This window comes from Coregonus lavaretus (assembly GCF_964263955.1).
Source record: "Coregonus lavaretus genome assembly, chromosome: 21".
Taxonomy (NCBI): Eukaryota; Metazoa; Chordata; class Actinopteri; order Salmoniformes; family Salmonidae; genus Coregonus; species Coregonus lavaretus.
The window spans coordinates 42,822,514-42,842,464 of NC_140008.1; the positions used below are offsets into that span (position 1 = coordinate 42,822,514).

General features: G+C 46.0%; 1 protein-coding gene across 1 annotated transcript in view; it reads right to left on the reverse strand.

Moving 5' to 3' along the window:
- Positions 1-5,430: 5,430 nt before the first annotated feature.
- Positions 5,431-19,951, reverse strand: part of LOC311148628 (microtubule-associated serine/threonine-protein kinase 2-like) — a 90,375-nt gene continuing 75,854 nt past the window's right edge. The window contains exon 4 of the mRNA XM_084185616.1: positions 5,431-5,735. Within this exon, the coding sequence (XP_084041742.1) occupies positions 5,688-5,735 (48 nt within the window). The 3' untranslated portion in view covers positions 5,431-5,687. The remainder of the gene's footprint in view (positions 5,736-19,951) is intronic.

Below are 19,951 nucleotides of genomic sequence, written 5' to 3' on the forward strand. Positions count from 1 at the left end.
GAGATTTGAGCACTAAATTCATCATGGCACTGCATTCATAGGCCTATAGGCTTAGGCGTCCAGTGTATGATATTCATATAAAAAAAATATATATATATATATATATATGGCCTCCCGAGGGCACAGCGGGCGCAGCATCACAGTGCTAGAGGCGTCACTACAGACCTGGGTTCGATCCCGGGCTGTATCACAACCGGCCGTGATCGGGAGTCCCATAGGGCTATGCACAATTGGCCCAGCGTCGTCCGGGTTAAGGGAGGGTTTGACCTGGGGGGCTTTACTTGGCTCATCACGCTCTAGCGTAACAATTAAGTACCTTACCGTTATTGTTTTCAATTATTAAAATGGTCAAATAAATAAATAAATACCATCTTAGCAAATTGCAATTTCTTAAGCAAGAATGTTGCTAGAACTGTCTGGGAGTGGTCTGAGAGAGGGGCCTAATTGGAGGAGCCTAATTGGAGGAATGAGTAACCTGAAAAATTGCTGTTATTGGCAGAGAGGAGGGCAAACTCTCTTTGTTATTGGTCTATTAACTTAACATGCATTCACCCCTTGACTTTTTCCCCATTTTGCTACGTTACAGCCTTATTCTAAAATAGGTTAAATCGTTTTTTCCCTCAACAATCTACACACAATACCCCATAATGACAAAGCAAAAACATGTTTGCTAATTTATAAAAAAGCTTGGAACACCTGTATTTGGAGAGTTTCTCCCATTCTTCTCTGCAGATCCTCTCAAGCTCTGTCAGGTTGGAAGGGGAGCGTCGCTGCACAGCTATTTTCAGGTCTTTCCAGAGATGTTAGATCGGGTTCAAGTCCGGCCTCTGGCTGGGCTACTCAAGGACATTCAGAGACTTGTCCCGAAGCCACTCCAGCGTTGTCTTGGCTGTGTGCTTAGGGTCGTTGGAAGGTGAACCTTCGCCCCCAGTCTGAGGTCCTGAGTGCTCTGGAGAAGGTGTTCATTAAGGATCTCTCTGTACTTTGCTCCATTCATCTTTCCCTCGATCCTGACTAGTCTCCCAGTCCCTGCCGCAAAAAAAAACATCCCCACAGCATGATGCTGCCACCACCATGCTTCACCATAGGGATGGTGCAAGGTTTCCTCCAGACGTGACGATTGGCATTCAGCCCAAAGAGTTAAATCTTGGTTTCATCAGACCATGTCATGGTCATGGTCTGAGAGTTCTTTAGCTGCCTTTTGGGCTGTCATGTGACTTTTACTGAGGAGTGGCTTCCGTCTGGTCACTCTACCATAAAGGCCTGATTGGTGGAGTGCTGCTGAGATGGTTGTTCTTCTGGAAGGTTCTCCCATCTCCACAAAATATCTCTGGAGCTCTGTCAGAGTGACCATTGGGTTCTTGATCACCTCCCTGACCAAGGTCCTTCTCCCCCGATTGCTTAGTTTGGCCGGGCGGCCAGCTCTAGGAAGAGTCTTGACTGTTCCAAACTTCTTCCATTTAAGAATGATGGAGGCCACTGTGTTCTTGGGACCTTCAATGCTGCAGACATTTTTTGGTACAATGCTAAATTTAATGCTTTTAATCGTTGAACATGTGTCGAAGGAAGTAAAAGAGGTTGAAGTTAAGATCAGTGAACATGAGGTTATAATGAAGGAGATTCTAGGCCCAAACTTCTCAGATGACTCAATCAACCAGTCCATCGGGAAATACAGAGACTTCCTACCAGCAACAAAGATCAAGAGACACAGAGGACTACCAGCTCAACCAGGTATACGCTAGGGAAGGCCCAAGGACGGGAGCACCGAGAGGCCGACGTAGGAACGCACCACTGACCGGGGGACGCAGATACGCAGCAGCTGGTGGACATGGAAACGCAGACACAGAGGCATCCACTGAGAGCGAATTCCCTACAGACAGCGACTCCAGCTACCATCGCACACAGACAGTTTTTTTTGTTGCCAGAAATAAGTACAACAAGGTTTCACAAAAGAAAATAAATGATGTAGGAGAGGCAAGCGGTCAAAGAGGGGATCAGGAAAACAGGCCGTAGACACGGAGCTACAGCAGGACGCGGTAATTAACCTCTCCAAAAAAGAGCTCACTGACGCACAAGTCTTAGTCTTATCTAAGGGTCTCTCTTTTGTACCTACATGCACAGACAACCCATTTGATACGAAAGTAGATCTGTTTAAATTCTTTCGCAAGTTTAAACTTAAGCACGTGTTTTCTCAAAACACTGTTTCTGGCCTAGAAACCCAATAAAGAACTTGTACCCATTTTAAGGTCAAAAGCAAATTATGTCCTATAGTTAACAACTCCTCGATTAATACCCATTGTAGGTTAGTCGAACAAGAAGCCATGTCAGTACATACGAGAAAAACAAACCACATTCAGAAGAACCTCACTAGGACAGAAGAACAGGCATTTAATGAACAAAAAGATTCATCTTTGGTTATCAAACCTGCAGACAAGGGGGGTGCTGTGGTCGTTTTAGACTATGAAAAATACAAAGAAGAGATTACGAGACAACTCAGTAATGAACGTTTCTATAGAAAACTGAGTGTTGATCCACACAGGTGTTCCAAAAGGATATATGCTCTGACGAAGGCCTTGAGGCCGATACGTAAAGCTTAATAAAGAGCAGTGATACTAGCAAGAGCAGTGTGAGGGTTTCTTCTTTTTTCCTCATCTTATTCAACTGTTACCATGCACCTGCAAAATAGATAGCTCAGATGTGCGAGTGCCTTTTGTATTTTGAATTACAGCATAGGACAAAGGCCTCAATGGGATAGGACAACCTACTGTGTTGACTATTGGTTGTTCCAGCCCAACAATAGATTGAATCTTTATATGAAAACTAAAACACCTGAATGAATTAAACACAACCAAACAATCAAGAGCCCTGATGGTATAGGTGACCTGAAGAAGTTAATAATGTGATATGCCTCCGTCTGTAATATTTGATTTTGATTTATAAGGGCAGGGTCAAGTTTACAGATGAAGCTACTTCACTCAACTCTGCCTCACGCCCCACCACTACAGAGTTTAGTTAGCTAGCTTCTTAGCTAGCTGTAAAAAGCGTTAGTGTTATTAGCCTTAGTCTATTTAACTCGAACCAGCTAATCTGCCACTGCCACGATGGATAAAAATTGGCTTTGTCAAAGTACCCAAACGAGGTACTGCAGAAGCAGCATTTTGTTTCCCATGTCGAAAGGTCCGTGTTGGGTCCAATGCTAACGCAGAAAAGGCCTTCACCCAAGCTTGGTATTCTAACTGGAAGCACGCTATTAATAGTACCAAAGGATTTGCTAGGCACAAATCAAGCAAAGAGCATTTGAAATGCACTGCACTATAGAAAGAAAAACAAGTTGTAAGTGCTATGGGATCATCAGTGTCAACACTTGTAAATGATGGGCAGCTGGCAAGAAATTGCATGTATTTGTCGGCGACTGTGGACATTATTGAGTTCCTTGTTTCAAACCAGAAACCACCGAGGGGGACATTGGACGTGATAGAGTCAAGATGGGAGGGGGGCAGTGGACTTTTTCTGTCTATGATGGAATATACTCTCCGAAAAGACAAGGAATTTGCCAAGGTGTGTAGCACCATACCCGATATTCACACGATATTAAAAATTAAATCATAGGGCTCATGAGTGGTGCATCCACAGCTACATGCGAGAACTAATTTTCCACTTTGACAAACGTGTTCAGTCAGCACAGAAGAAGCATGCTACACCCGGGGAAAACTCAACTAATCCAACTGGCATTTGAGGGGGATCTTATGAGAAGATGTCGGGGAGAATGGAATTATCAATTACTCCGAAAGTTTCACAGAGCATCAAAGAGGCTGCAACTCTTCTGAAAAGGTAAGAAACAATCTAACTGGTTGTTTTTTTATCAAAGTCTTGGTGGTATAGCCAGTGGCATCATTTCAGCAAAAATATAGGGTATGGAATGGTAAAATGACTTCCTTAGAAAGGCCTAGGTTTTCAACTGCCTTGCTTTAGTGTGTAGGGCGCTGTCCATGGTGCTGATAGAGCGCAGCGGAGATTTCGCGCCAACCTTTCAATTCTTGGTCAAAATCACTCAAAGGTGTTGGCATTTGAACTTTTATGTTTATTGTGGTATAGTGTGATATAAGAAGAATTCTATATATTTCCAATGCAATAACCCAAATGACACCCCAGCTGTGCATGGCTGCATCTCACTGTAGTAGGCTGTAGGCTATGTTTTGGTTATTTGGATCTCCATTCGCCTTTTGTTTACTGTTAATGTAACTAGCCTAAATATAGAGTGTCATGCCTTTATCGATCTGATATTTTGTTTACTAGGCCTATTTGATAACGCTGTTTTGTTCTGTTAGCAATCATTTGTTCGCATTCATGGTTGTGTCGGTATTCTATGCCAAACTGTTATTCAGTATTTTTCTTTGCACACATGAATAACTAGGCTACTACTTTCAGCATTTTTTTGGTAAGACAGCCGTGTGTACAACTGCATTCACATAGGCTGTTTGTACAAGGTGAATTACCCTATCTATCTTGTATCCTATATTCATTATCAAAGCGGCCTTATTTTACTGTGTAGGGCGCTATCCATTGTGCTGATACAGCGCAACAGAGATAGGCTACAGATTTCACGCCAACCTGTCACTTCAAAAGCACCCAATCAATGGTCTCATTTGAACTTGATGTTTATTGTGGTAAGCGTGATAAGCAGAATTCAATATAATTCCAATGCAAGAACCCCACAAAATTGTGACCCCTCACCGATTTCAACTGCCCCCTTACTCACTTTATCCTGGTGCCGGGTCTGAATGAAGGCTGTTGCAATAACTGCTGATTAAAAAGAAACACAGTTTAACGGTAATTTATTTATGTACACATGTAAGAATATATCAAATGTAATTTGGAACAACATGTAAAATACTATTTTTTATGATATTGTAAACATACTGTGCTTTAATAATAGGCTATGGGTGAAATGAAAAGTATTTTGTGTGTCATCTCTGCTTTGCCTTGCCCCATTGAATAAAATGTATTTCTTATAGCATAACTATTCTTTATTTATTTTACCATTTAAACACATTTAGCATAGACAATGTAACTGTTGTGGTAGTCTTAAGCAAACCATCTTCATTATCACAGAAGCACCTCCAAGTGCCACTCAGACCTTCTGGGAGAAAAGTATCTGGTATTGAACTTGGTAGTAGTAGGTGTGTATGTTTTAAGATAAGGATCCACAATGTCAAGGGGTGCATTGCAAATACTCATAAGGCTAATGCCATCATAGTGTAGGCCTATGGCTGCAGTGGCGATGCATTCCATTATCATCAGCTGCAAAATGGGTTCACATGGATGATATCCTGAGAGAGTTACAATTTTTAAAAACTAATTGGAGCGCTTACAACTGAACAAAAAGGTAATGTTCATTTGAGAATACAACACAGAAACAGACAAATTAGAGACAGATTCCCTTCCCCTCTTTATTGCAGGATTGTGATCTGTGATTAATCAACATTGCACTAGTTCATCTTGAATAATAGTTAACAATTAAAACCAGTTTAAACACACTCATACAGTATGTAAAGGATAGACATCTTAGTAACAAGTAAGCTATTATTACTAAAGCATACCTGTATTTTGTTTGCATTTGCCAACATACAGTAGGTATACACATAACCCACAGTATAAAAGGATGTACCCTTATTCTATTGGGACATTCATTGGGACCTCTTCATCTGCAGACAGGGTTTCACAGCGCTCTGTATCTGAGGACAGAAAACATCACAAAGAAATCTCATTATACTCAAATGATGTTGCTATATCTCTCTATCCTCATAGTTTTTCTCACTAGGGACTGGAACTGGATAATCTTTTCATAATGTCCTCCCACAAAGGTATCTGCCCTATCCAGAGTAGCCTACTCTTTCCCTTTGACAGCTGGAGCTGCTAATCCTTTCACCCTCTTCCATGGCTGTTAGCTAGCTGGCTAGCTACAAATGCATTTTGAGTTTGTGTTTTTAATTTACAATGATAAATACATGAATATAGCTTGCTAGCTAATATAATGTTAGCTAGCTGGTGATATTTAACTCAGCTAGCTATAGAGTATGTCAAGTTAGCTAGCTATCAAACATTACGTTAGCAGCTAATTTGAGTTTACATTTACATTTACATTTTAGTCATTTAGCAGACGCTCTTAACCAGAGCGACTTACAGGAGCAATTAGGGTTAAGTGCCTTGCTCAAGGGCACATTAACGTCATTTAGCAGACGCTCTTAGCCAGAGCGACTCACAAATTGGTGCGTTCACCCTATAGCCAGTGGGATAACCACTTTACAATTTGGGGGGGGGGGGGGGGGGGGTTAGAAGGAATACTTTAGCCTATCCCAGGTATTCCTTAAAGAGGTGGGGTTTCAAATGTCTCCGGAAGGTGGTGAGTGACTCCGCTGTCCTGGCGTCGTGAGGGAGCTTGTTCCACCATTGGGGTGCCAGAGCAGCGAACAGTTTTGACTGGGCTGAGGGGGAGCTGTGCTTCCGCAGAGGAAGGGGAGCCAGCAGGCCAGAGGTGGATGAACGCAATGTCCTCGTTTGGGTGTAGGGACTGATCAGAGCCTGAAGGTACAGGGGTGCCGTTCCCCTCACTGCTCCAAAGGCAAGCACCATGGTCTTGTAGCGGATGCGAGCTTCAATTGGAAGCCAGTGGAGTGTGCGGAGGAGGGGGGTGACGTGAGAGAACTTGGGAAGGTTGAACACCAGACGGGCTGCGGCATTCTGGATGAGTTGTAGGGGTTTAATGGCACAGGCAGGGAGCCCAGCCAACAGCGAGTTGCAGTAGTCCAGACGGGAGATGACAAGTGCCTGGACCAGGACCTGCGCCGCTTCCTGTGTAAGGCAGGGTCGCACTCTCCGAATGTTGTAGAGCATGAACCTGCAGGAGCGGGTCACCGCCTTGATGTTGGCGGAGAACGACAGGGTGTTGTCCAGGGTCACGCCTAGGCTCTTCGCACTCTGGGAGGAGGACACAGCGGAGTTGTCTACCGTGATGGCGAGATCATGGAACGGGCAGTCCTTCCCGGGGAGGAAGAGCAGCTCCGTCTTGCCAGGGTTCAGCTTGAGGTGGTGCACTGGAGTTAGCCTGCACACTAGGTTACTGAAGCAAGTTAGCTAGCTAGCTAATAATAAATTATTTTCAAGAATTTTCAAAATACACTATATATACAAAAGTATGTGGACACCCTTTCAAATTAGTGTATTTGGCTATTTCGGCCACACCCGTTGCTGACAGCTGTATAAAATCGAGCAATCTCCATAGACAAACATTTGCAGTAGAATAGCCTTACTGAAGAGCTCAATGACTTCCAACGTGGAACCGTCATAGGATGACACTTTTCCAACAAGTCAGTTCGTCAAATTTCTACCCTGCTAGAGCTGCTCTGTTCAACTGTAAGTGCTGTTATTGTGAAGTGGAAAAGTCTACGAGCAACAACGGCAGAGCAGCGAAGTGGTAGGCCACACAAGCTCACAGAACGGGACCGCCGAGTGTTGAAGTGCGTAAAAATTGTCTGTCCTCGGTTGCAACACTCACTACCGAGTTCCAAACTGCCTCTGGAAGCAACGTCAGCACAATAACTGTTTGTTGGGAGCTTCATGAAATGGGTTTCCATGGCCGAGCAGCTGCACACAAGCCTAAGATCAACATGCACAATGCCAAGCGTCGGCTGGAGTGGTGTAAAGCTCGCCGCCATTCTGTGCTTCCAACTTTGTGGCAACATTTTGGGGAAGGCCCTTTCCTGTTTCAGCATGACAATGCCCCCCCGCACAAAGCGAGGTCCATACAGAAATGATTTGTAGAGGTCAGTGTAGAAGAACTTGACTGGCCTGAACAGAGCCCTGACCTCAACCCCATCGAACATCTTTGGGATAAATTGGAATGACAACTGCGAGCCAGGCCTAATCGCCCAACATCAGTGCCCGACCTCACTAACGCTCTTGTGGCTGAATGGAATCAAGTCCCTGCAGCAATGTTCCAACATCTAGTGGAAAGCCTTCCCAGAAGAGTGGAGGCTGTTATAGCAGCAAAGGGGGGACCAACTCCATATTAATGCCCATACTTTTGGTCATGTAGTGTATATTTACTTACTTGAATAGGTTATTCCACTGCCTCCGTTTTCTGGGTCCTTAGAAAAACTAAATGATGGGCAATCTTCCCGATGTTTTCAGTGGTAGCAAAATGCAGCCAGCCATGTGGGACGAAGCAACAAAGTTCTACCAGACTGACTCTGGTCTTCCAACATGGCACCTGGTGTGGTTGTTAGGTGATTTGTGACAACTGCTGCCACTTTATAGCTGGGACGGGGAGGATAATAGTGTTATGTGTAGGGCGTTCTAACATCAAGTGGCAATGCGTGTGTTTGCATGCGTTAGGGAGCGGGGGCAACCGTTCCGGCAATACAGTCCAAGTACAAAGTGTATATCTGTATCAAAACATGGATCAGGCCTGGGGAATCTCTGTCAGAGTGAGGCTCTATTATCAGCCAGACAACAACTCCTCTTCCCTCAGTAACAACAAGGCAGCAGAGCCAGAGGCTCTACATTCCTGTTGACTCAGGAACTGAATGGCCACTCACTGAGGAGAAATACCATGTTCTGTTCAACTGGCAGGAAGTCATACAGAACTAACCCCTGATCCCTGGTACTGTTCACTACATCAACACAGAATAAACTCAGAAAGAGACTGTCAGTGTGTAGAGACTGTCAGTGTGTAGCCTAGCAGTAATCAGGTACAGTATAGAGTACCAGAGAGGCAGCCAGACAACAGGTCATTAGCAGAGATATATCACACAGAAACACTTCTGAGCAGGAACACAGCTGCTTTGTGCTTCAGACAGGAGCTATAATGGTACACCCAGCCCTAATCTGAGACTGGAAGCCACACTTCTAGCAGAGAGAGCTGGCAGAGAAACCATCACATAAACCCAATCGTCAGAAGACAGAAGCATTTCTTTGGGGGGCCGCACAGCCCTCCATGTGCTCGCCAGAGGTAGCCTGACTGCCATTAGGTACCGAGATGAGATCCTCAGACCCCTTGTGAGACCATATGCTGGTGCGGTTGGCCCTGGGTTCCTCCTAATGCAAGACAATGCTAGACCTCATGTGGCTGGAGTGTGTCAGCAGTTCCTGCAAGAGGAAGGCATTGATGCTATGGACTGGCCCACCCGTTCCCCAGACCTGAATCCAATTGAGCACATCTGGGACATCATGTCTCGCTCCATCCACCAACGCCACGTTGCACCACAGACTGTCCAGGAGTTGGCGGATTCTTTAGTCCAGGTCTGGGAGGAGATCCCTCAGGAGACCATCCGCCACCTCATCAGGAGCATGCCCAGGCGTTGTAGGGAGGTCATACAGGCACGTGGAGGCCACACACACACTACTGAGCCTCATTTTGACTTATTTTAAGGACATTACATCAAAGTTGGATCAGCCTGTAGTGTGGTTTTCCACTTTAATTTTGAGGGTGACTCCAAATCCAGACCTCCATGGGTTGATAAATTTGATTTCCATTGATAATTTTTGTGTGATTTTGTTGTCAGCACATTCAACTATGTAAAGAAAAAAGTACAGTGGGGAAAACAAGTATTTAGTCAGCCACCAATTGTGCAAGTTCTCCCACTTAAAAAGATGAGAGGCCTCTAATTTTCATCATAGGTACACGTCAACTATGACAGACAAAATGAGAAAAAAAAATCCCGAAAATCACATTGTAGGATTTTTTATGAATTTATTTGCAAATTATGGTGGAAAATAAGTATTTGGTCAATAACAAAAGTTTCTCAATACACTTTGTTATATACCCTTTGTTGGCAATGACACAGGTCAAATGTTTTCTGTAAGTCTTCACAAGGTTTTCACACACTGTTGCTGGTATTTTGGCCCATTCCTCCATGCAGATCTCCTCTAGAGCAGTGATGTTTTGGGGCTGTCGCTGGGCAACACGGACTTTCAACTCCCTCCAAAGATTTTCTATGGGGTTGAGATCTGGAGACTGGCTAGGCCACTCCAGGACCTTGAAATGCTTCTTATGAAGCCACTCCTTCGTTGCCCAGGCGGTGTGTTTGGGATCATTGTCATGCTGAAAGACCCAGCCACGTTTCATCTTCAATGCCCTTGCTGATGGAAGGAGGTTTTCACTCAAAATCTCATGATCCATGGCCCCATTCATTCTTTCCTTTACACGGATCAGTCGTCCTGGTCCCTTTGCCGAAAAACAGCCCCAAAGCATGATGTTTCCACCCCCATGCTTCACAGTAGGTATGGTGTTCTTTGGATGCAACTCAGCATTCTTGTCCTCCAAACACGACGAGTTGAGTTTTTACCAAAAAGTTCTATTTTGGTTTCATCTGACCATATGACATTCTCCCAATCCTCTTCTGGATCATCCAAATGCACTCTAGCAAACTTCAGACGGGCCTGGACATGTACTGGCTTAAGCAGGGGGACACGTCTTGCACTGCAGGATTTGAGTCCCTGGCGGCGTAGTGTGTTACTGATGGTAGGCTTTGGTACTTTGGTCCCAGCTCTCTGCAGGTCATTCACTAGGTCCCCCCGTGTGGTTCTGGGATTTTTGCTCACCGTTCTTGTGATCATTTTGACCCCACGGGGTGAGATCTTGCGTGGAGCCCCAGATCGAGGGAGATTTTCAGTGGTCTTGTATGTCTTCCATTTCCTAATAATTGCTCCAACAGTTGATTTCTTCAAACCAAGCTGCTTACCTATTGCAGATTCAGTCTTCCCAGCCTGGTGCAGGTCTACAATTTTGTTTCTGGTGTCCTTTGAAAGCTCTTTGGTCTTGGCCATAGTGGAGTTTGGAGTGTGACTGTTTGAGGTTGTGGACAGGTGTCTTTTATACTGATAACAAGTTCAAACAGGTGCCATTAATACAGGTAACGAGTGGAGGACAGAGGAGCCTCTTAAAGAAGAAGTTACAGGTCTGTGAGAGACAGAAATCTTGCTTGTTTGTAGGTGACCAAATAATTATTTTCCACCATAATTTGCAAATAAATTCATTAAAAATCCTACAATGTGATTTTCTGGATTTTCTTTTCTCAATTTGTCTGTCATAGTTGACGTATACCTATGATGAAAATTACAGGCCTCTCTCATCTTTTTAAGTGGGAGAACTTGCACAATTGGTGGCTGACCAAATACTTTTTATTTACTATTTAATAAGATTATTTCATTCATTCAGATCTAGGATGTGTTATTTTAGTGTTCCCTTTATTTTTTTGAGCAGTGTATATTGAAGAATCCCTACTGTTGACCAATCACTAATGAAGGGGTGTAGACTTCGGCTCCGGACTTTGGCTTGCCTCCAGAAAATTTGTGCCCGAACAGCCGAAAAACCCCTCACTGAAATCCAAAACGAACAAAATGTAGTCATAATATATGCATGAACTCTTCCAAACTGTTTCCGCTGGGAAGCATGCGGACACCTTTAGGCTACTCAAGCTCCAACCACGGAGGGAGGGAGGGAGGGAGGGAGGGAGGGAGGGAGGGAGGGAGGGGAAGAGCAAGAGGGAGAGATAGGTCTTGTTCTCACTTCGCAATCCCCTAACCACAGTCTGAAGCTCCATTCCAGAGCTAGCAGAGCGGAGCGGAGCTCCTTATCTTAGGGAACATCCCCCAGACTGCCTGGCCAGGCTGGCTGTAGTGTGTCAGGCCAAAGGCCTCCTTCTCGTGTTCCTCCCCTGGTCTGCTGCTGTAATTGAACTGAGGAATGAGTAGGGGTGTGACAGTAATTGGCCAGTCAATTGACCACTGTCTCCGTATAATTTTTTTACGCACATGTTCTCCTTTCCTCTGCTTCTGACTGCCATAAAAATAGCATGAATAGAACATGCATCCCCATTCAAGTCAATGATGGTATAATTGGTGGACTCACAGCCATTGCGAGTGTACCCATAGGAGCAAAGCAGGAAGTAAAAGCAGGAAGAATTTGTTGATTCAACTCAACTGACATTACAAAAAATACATTACATTGCATAAGCCACAAATTAACATAATTTGAATGAACATTCTACATTACCATGGAAATTATTGCATCACAATACCAGGCATCCATTGCGAATGTACCCAGGGTTAAAAGTTCCAAGCCTATTCTATTCATTGTTTGCTACAACACCTTGCTTGTTTCAGCAAGGGGCAACACAGTTTCATCATGCTGTTAAGAGTCCATTTGTCACGACTTCGGCCGAGGCTTCCTCCCCTCCTTGTTCGGGCAGGCTTCGGCGTTCGTCGTCACCGCACCAATCATCGTCACAATTGTATTGTCTTGTCAATCACACACACCTGGTTCCTATCCGCTAATTAGTCTGTGTATAAGTGTTCCCTCTGCCCCCTTGTCCTTGTGGGTGATTGTTATTTGTGAGAGTAGTATAGCTCGGTGGAGCTACTCGTAACATTGTGTTGCCAGGGTAGATTTTCCCCTGTGCCTATGTATTATTGGATTCCGTTACAGTGTATTTGCCAGGGATGAGTGTTTCCCCTGTGCCTGTTTCGTAGATCGCTATTTGAGCGCATTTGTGTGTCTACGAAGGAATAAACTCTGTATTCGGTGATTACCCTCCTGCGCCTGACTCCTTTCCATCACACCATGTTATCACAGAAACGGTCTTAACTGCACGAATGCCTGGCCGTCCCGTCTTCAATCAGCTGTTCATTTCAATTATTACAGTATATATATATATTTTTTCTATTTGTTTAAGCGGCTATGACGGTTATTTTATTTTCATGACGGTCTTCATCCATAACCGTTGGTTACACAGTTATACGATAATTCTGCCAGCCCTAGGAATGAGAACACCACTGCTGCTGTCCTCTTAACTGTGCTGCTGCTAGGAAAGAATCTTTTTCATTCCCCGGAGATAAGGAAATAAAACACAACCCATATGTAATACACAGAACAATCTTATACACACACACGCAAATCTCCCACTGGTGTCATCAAAGAAAAACTCACATCTCAGCAGGAGGGAGACAAACATGGAGAGGAAAGAGAACATTCCTGAAATACTATCTGGACGAAAGGCTAAGAAATGCATAGCTAACGCTACGTTTGTCATACGGTAGCTACTACCCTGGACATACAATATGGTGATTATCATTTTTTGACAGACAAAGCACTTTGAAACATGACAGCTTTGAGAAGAGTGTACAGCACACTGGGTCGCTAGAGAAAAAGATGAGTTGCAACAGGAACAGTCGCAGAGCGATAGAGAATGAGGGAGAGAGGAACAAATGGATTTATCAGATAGGCTATCCAGTGATTTGCTGTAGCAGGCAGCTGAACTGAATGGCATCTAGTGTAGCAGAGCAGGAGGAGAACTGAAGGCCAGGGTAGGGGGCTGAAAAGGGGGAGCCAATTCAATTTCCCCTCTCTAATCAGATATGATATGGTCTAACTAACCCGATTACCTCATCCTGACTGGAATAGGGAGGGGCTGAGGATGGGGGAGAGGGATAACAATCCAGCTCAATTGTAGCTGTCTAGCGAAGACTCTTCTTGCTTTTCTCCTCTGAGACTAAGGGCCCGTTCAGATTCACTAGACTTGTTACCAGCGCCGGTCTCGTAAGTCACCAGATATTCAAAATGTTTGTGTTCCCATTATAATTAGGCGGGTGCTTACATTTGTCCTATTTCAAATTGAATTGGAAATGTGTTTCTTGCATATCCCACTGCCCCTGAGACACCCTCGGAGAGTGGGGTCACGGCCTGGGATCAGACATTATTGACGGCGACCCAGGAACAATTAGGGTTAAGTGCCATGCTGAAGGACACATAGACAGATTTAGCTACACTTTAGCTACACTTGCAGTGGCTTCAGCAACGATACATTCTCCACACCTCTAATACCGTAAATCCCAAAGTAGACAGTTTGGAAGAATGCTATAAGAGCAGCTTCTCATCTAAACCATCACACACTTCGATAATACAACATCATACACACCAATTCACAAGCATGTGCAGACATTTTATGAGGGTTTATTTTCACATTTGCAAACTCAAATTAAAGAACGAGTCTGACACAGCTAGAGTGCCTTGTGTGACACTCTGGCTCCGGGACTTTTGTATTTGAGCCAGGGTGTATTTTGTTTTGTTGGGTTTTGGGTGTATTTCTATGTTTGCAGTTCTGTGGGGTTTATTTCTAGGTTTGGTCAATGACTCCCAATCGGAGGTAACGAGTGTCAGCTGTCGGCTCGTTATCTCTGATTGGGAGCCATATTTATCTGTATGTTTTCCTGTGGGAGTTGTGGGTTTTTGTTCCAGGTTCAGTATTTTGTCACTGTTGGACTTCACTATCGTCTTTTGTTTTGTAGTTACGTGCTTTCTTTATTAAAGTCATCATGTTCACTCAACGCGCTGCGTATTGGTCTGCTCCCTTTATAGACGATCGTGACAGAAAAACCCACCATAAGAGGACCAAGCAGCGTGTCAAGCGGCAACAGGACCCAGCTCCAAAGGTCTGGACATGGGAGGAGATTTTGGACGGAAAAGGGTCCTGGACTTGGGAGGAAATCCTGGAGGGGATGGATCGCCGTCCATGGAGCGAGACAGTGGAGAGGCGACGGAGAGAGGAACAACGGCGTCGGCAGGGCCATCGTCGGAGGGACGAGAGGCAACCCCAAAAAGTTTTTTGGGGGGGGCACATGGCTTGGGCGGTTGGGCAGCAGGAGGCTGCCACAGGGAGATGTGGAGAGAAGGCTATCGGATTACGGGAGCCATTGGCGAGTAGAGGAAGGGAAGTTGTTGCGGCACGGCGTGAGAGACTGATGTGTGTTACCAGTCCGGTCCGGCCCGTTCCTGATCCCCAGTTAAAGCCAGTGGTGTGTGTTCCCAGTACGGACCGGCCTGTTCCTACTCCACGCATCAAGCCCACGGTGTGCGTCGCCAGCCCGACCCGGCCTGTTCCTGCCACACGTACTAAGCCTACGGTGTACGTCGCCAGCCCGACCCGGCCTGTTCCTGCCACTCGCACCAAACCTACGGTGCGCGTCGCCAGCCCGGTCCGGCCTGTTCCTGCCACCCGCACCAAGTCTACGGTGCGCGTCGCCAGCCCGACCCGGCCTGTTCCTGCCACCCGCACCAAGTCTACGGTGCGCGTCGCCAGCCCGGTCCGGCCTGTTCCTGCCACCCGCACCAAGCCTACGGTGCGCGTCGCCAGCCCGACCCGGCCTGTCCCTGCCACCCGCACCAAGTCTACGGTGCGCGTCGCCAGCCCGGTCCGGCCTGTTCCTGCTTCCCGCACTAGCCCTGAGATGCGTGTCCTCAGCCCGGGACCACCAGTTCCGGCACCACGCACTAGGCCTTATGTGCGTTCCCAGGGTCCAGCATGCCCTGTTGCTGCTCCCCGCACTAGCCCTGAGATGCGTGTCCTCAGCCCGGGACCACCAGTTCCGGCACCACGCACCAGGCCTATAGTGCGTCTCGGCCGGCCAGAGTCTGCCGTCTGCCCAACGGCGCCTGAACTGCCCGTCTGCCCAACGGCGCCTGAACTGCCCGTCTGCCCAACGGCGCTTGAACTGCCCGTCTGCCCAACGGCGCCTGAACTGCCTGTCTGCCCAACGCCGTCTGAACTGTCCGTCTGCCAAGCGCTGCATAAGCCGCCCGTCTGCCATGAGCCTTCAGAGCCGTCCGCCAGACCGGAGCCGCTAAAGCCTTCCGCCAGACAGGATCAGCCAGAGCCTTCCGCCAGACAGGATCAGCCAGAGCCTTCCGCCAGACAGGATCAGCCAGAGCCTTCCGCCAGACCGGATCGGCCAGAGCCTTCCGCCAGACAGGATCAGCCAGAGCCTTCCGCCAGACAGGATCAGCCAGAGCCTTCCGCCAGACAGGATCAGCCAGAGCCTTCCGCCAGACAGGATCAGCCAGAGCCTTCGGCCAGACAGGATCAGCCAGATCCGTCAGCCAGCCATGAGCAGCCAGATCCGTCAGCCAGCCATGAGCAGCCAGATCCGTCGGCCAGCCATGAGCAGCCAGATCCGTCGGCCAGCCATGAGCAGCCAGATCCGTCAGCCGGCCATGAGCAGCCAGATCCGTCAGCCGGCCATGAGCAGCCAGATCCGTCGGCCAGCCATGAGCAGCCAGATCCGTCGGCCAGCCATGAGCAGCCAGATCCGTCAGCCAGCCATGAGCAGCCAGATCCGTCAGCCAGCCATGAGCAGCCAGATCCTTCAGCCAGCCATGAGCCGTCCAGCCAGGATCCGCCAGAGCCGTCCAGCCAGGATCCACCAGAGCCAGCCAGCCAGGATCCGCCATTGAGTCCGGTGCTGTCCCTTAGCCCGGTGCTGCCCCTTATCCTGGTGCTGCCCCTTAGTCCGGTACTGCCCCTTAGTCCGGTGCTGCCCCTTAGTCCGGTGCTGCCCTTTAGTCCGGTGCCGCCCCTTAATCCAGTGGGGTTTAGTTGGGGGGTGGTCATGTGGAGGAGGCTACGGAAGCGGATAGTGACTAAGGTGGGGTGGGGACCACGACCAGGGCCAGAACCTCCACCGTGGACAGACGCCCACCCAGACCCTACCCTAGACTGTATGCTGGTGCGCCCGGAGTTCGCACCTTTAGGGGGGGGTACTGTGACACTCTGGCTCCGGGACTTTTGTATTTGAGCCAGGGTGTATTTTGTTTTGTTGGGTTTTGGGTGTATTTCTATGTTTGCAGTTCTGTGGGGTTTATTTCTAGGTTTGGTCAATGACTCCCAATCGGAGGTAACGAGTGTCAGCTGTCGGCTCGTTATCTCTGATTGGGAGCCATATTTATCTGTATGTTTTCCTGTGGGAGTTGTGGGTTTTTGTTCCAGGTTCAGTATTTTGTCACTGTTGGACTTCACTATCGTCTTTTGTTTTGTAGTTACGTGCTTTCTTTATTAAAGTCATCATGTTCACTCAACGCGCTGCGTATTGGTCTGCTCCCTTTATAGACGATCGTGACACCTTGTGTTTTATGTTATTGTCCTGCTGAAAGGTGAGTTAATTTCCCAGTGTCTGGTGGAAAGCAGACTGAACCAGGTTTTCCAATAGGATTTTGCCTGTGCTTAGCTCCATTCTGTTTATTTTTTATTCTGAAAAACGATAACAAGCATACCCATAACAAGATGCAGCCACCACTATGCTTTGTGGTACTCAGTAATTCGTTTTTATTGGATTTGCCCCAAACATAACACTTTTTTATTCAGGACAAACAGGTAATTGCTTTGCCACAATTGTTGCAGAATTACATTAGTGCATTGAGCAAACAGGATGCATGTTTTGGAATTTTTTTATTCTGTACAGGCTTCCTTCTTTTCACTCTGTAAATTAAGTTAGTATTGTGGAGTAAGCACAATGTTGTTGGTCCATTCTCAGTTTTCTCCTATCACAGCTATTAAACTATGTAACTGTTTTAAAGTCACCATTGGCCTCATGGTGAAGTCCCTGAGCGGTTTCCTTCCTCTACGGCAACTGAGTTAGGAAGGACGCCTGTATCTTTTTAGCTACTGGGTGTATCGATACACCATCCAAAGTGTAATCAATAACTTCACCATGCTCAAAGGGATATTCAATGTCTGCTTTTTCATTTTGACCCATCTACCAATACAGTGCCTTGCAAAAGTATTCATCCCCCTTGGCATTTTTCCTATTTTGTTGCATTACAATCTGTAATTGAAATTGATTTTTATTTGGATTTCATGTAATGGACATACACAAAAATGTCTAAATAAATAATGGAAAAGTGGTGCATCTCAAGGTCCTGGAGTGGCCTAGCGGAGAGAATGAGAAGAAAGAGGAGTAGATTAAAGGAGAGGAGGAGGAGAGAAGTAAGGCCAAGTGCACACCACCGGCAATCCGGATGTGACCCAAAGTGGCTTAAAATGGACAGACTGAAGCCGTGGCTATATACTACGCCACAAGGTTAGTCAAATTTCCTTTAATTAGGCTAAGGGCTAAAAAATGTTTGTGCATATTTAGTCTGTACTAGTCTATAGCATTATGTGTTTCTTTCTCAGCCAACTCCACCACGACCTCGATGACCCAATGGGTCTGGGCGCATTCAACATCAAGGAGGAGGAGGAGAGGGAGAGGAGAGGGAGAAGCCAGGTGGAGAAGACCAAGACCAGGGAGCAGTTCTGGGCTCGGTTCAGAGAGGAGGTAAAAACATTTGTTTTCAAATGCTGTGATGAAACCAATGTTACATCATGTGTGCTGTAATTAGGTCCATATCTTGTTGGCCTCCAGGACAGCCTAGACCGGAGGTTCCAACACCTGGAGATTCTGGGGGCCTTCAGTGTGTTGGGACCTCAGGCTGCGTTCTCTAGTGAGAGGATAAACACCTTTAACCTGACCCTCCGCTCCAGGCAGTTCTTGAAAGCACCAGAGGCTGCTGTGCTGCAAGAGTGGCCCTCTTACAAGCAACATGTGCTAGTTGGAACATTCAAGGTATGGCATAAGTGTGACAATCTTTTGAAAATAACATTTTAGGCCAGTGTTCCCCAACCCTTTTTCCTGTTGAACTACCACTTTGTTGGCTCTTCTTTAATGTTGTCTATCTTTTTGCTTTTCATGTATTTCAGGGGTTGGACCAGCTGACGGCAATGACAAAGCTGGCCTCGCAGTTTAATGAGTGGGGGCAGTCTACCCCTGCCTTAGCCAGCTGGCAGCAATCACACGGACTATACCAGTGTCTTCCGTTAATTGTGAGAGGGACTTCTCTGCATGAAACGAGGAAGAACATTTCAACGTCCCTCTCTTCTCTTATTTTCTTTCTGTTATTACAGGTCAAAACAGGCTAGAGGAACAGACTGCAGGGAGAGCATCTAGCCGCCTGCATGCAGCTCTCCATCAACGGCCCCCCCATCAAGATGCTCAATTACAGGAGGGCGTTGGAAATCTTTTTCCAAAAGCCCAGAACAATAAAGTGATCTGACAAAGGCTGTAAACTATGTCAGAACTAGGTTTTAGTCAGAACCTGGAAAGAGATTTCCAACAATTAGTGGGCTCTAATTCATGTTCAGTCAAATGTTCCTTTGTTAAATTTTGTCAAGATAAACTTTTTTTTATTTCAGAAAGAAGGTCTCTGTTCTATTTATTTAGATAGCTGCAGCACTCAACTTTAATTGCATCATGTATTCTATAATCATTTTACTAATACGTTATTGAGCTCATTTCTGGGGGTGGAAATTATATTTTAGATTGTTTACTTTAGTTTTTTTCCTTTTAAAAAGTCACCAGAACCAAGCTTTCAATACTTCTACATATTTTTGTTTTGGGGGGAGGACCCCGGAACCCCTCAAAAAAGGGCTCAAAATGAAAACCTGCATTTCGGGAGAGTTTCAGCAAGCTTGGAGAACTGCGTTCTTTGGTGAAAGAAGATGAGATTACTATATATGAGCACATAATGTTCAAAAGTGGTATGAGGCAACATTATTAGAGTGACAGAGAGAGTTAAACATGAGAAGCCATGTTGATATCACGATCATCATCAGATCATGTTGCATCACTCACTACAGATTATAGCCCATGTCAACTGTCTACTTTACTAGGGGCCATCGCCACACTTAGTGACTTCAAAGTGAAACACAACGTAAAACAAAAAGCTCTAGGTCTTTTAATGAGATGTTCATTTTGTGTAATTTCCCAATGTCAACAAATTACACTGTTGGTAAAGGATGTCTTCTTAGTGCCAGCATGACCCAGTGACATATAGAGTGTGAGAGAGAGAGAGAGAGGGGGAGAGTGTGTCAAGACTATACACTGAGTGAACAAAACATTAGGAACACCTGCTCTTTCCATGACATAGACTGACCAGCTGAATCCAGGTGAAAGCTATGATCCCTTATTGATGTCACTTGTTAAATCCACTTCAATCAGTGTAAATAAAGGGGAGAGACAGGTTTAATAATGATTTTTAAGCCTTGAGACAATTGAGACATATACAGTGCCTTACAAAAGTATT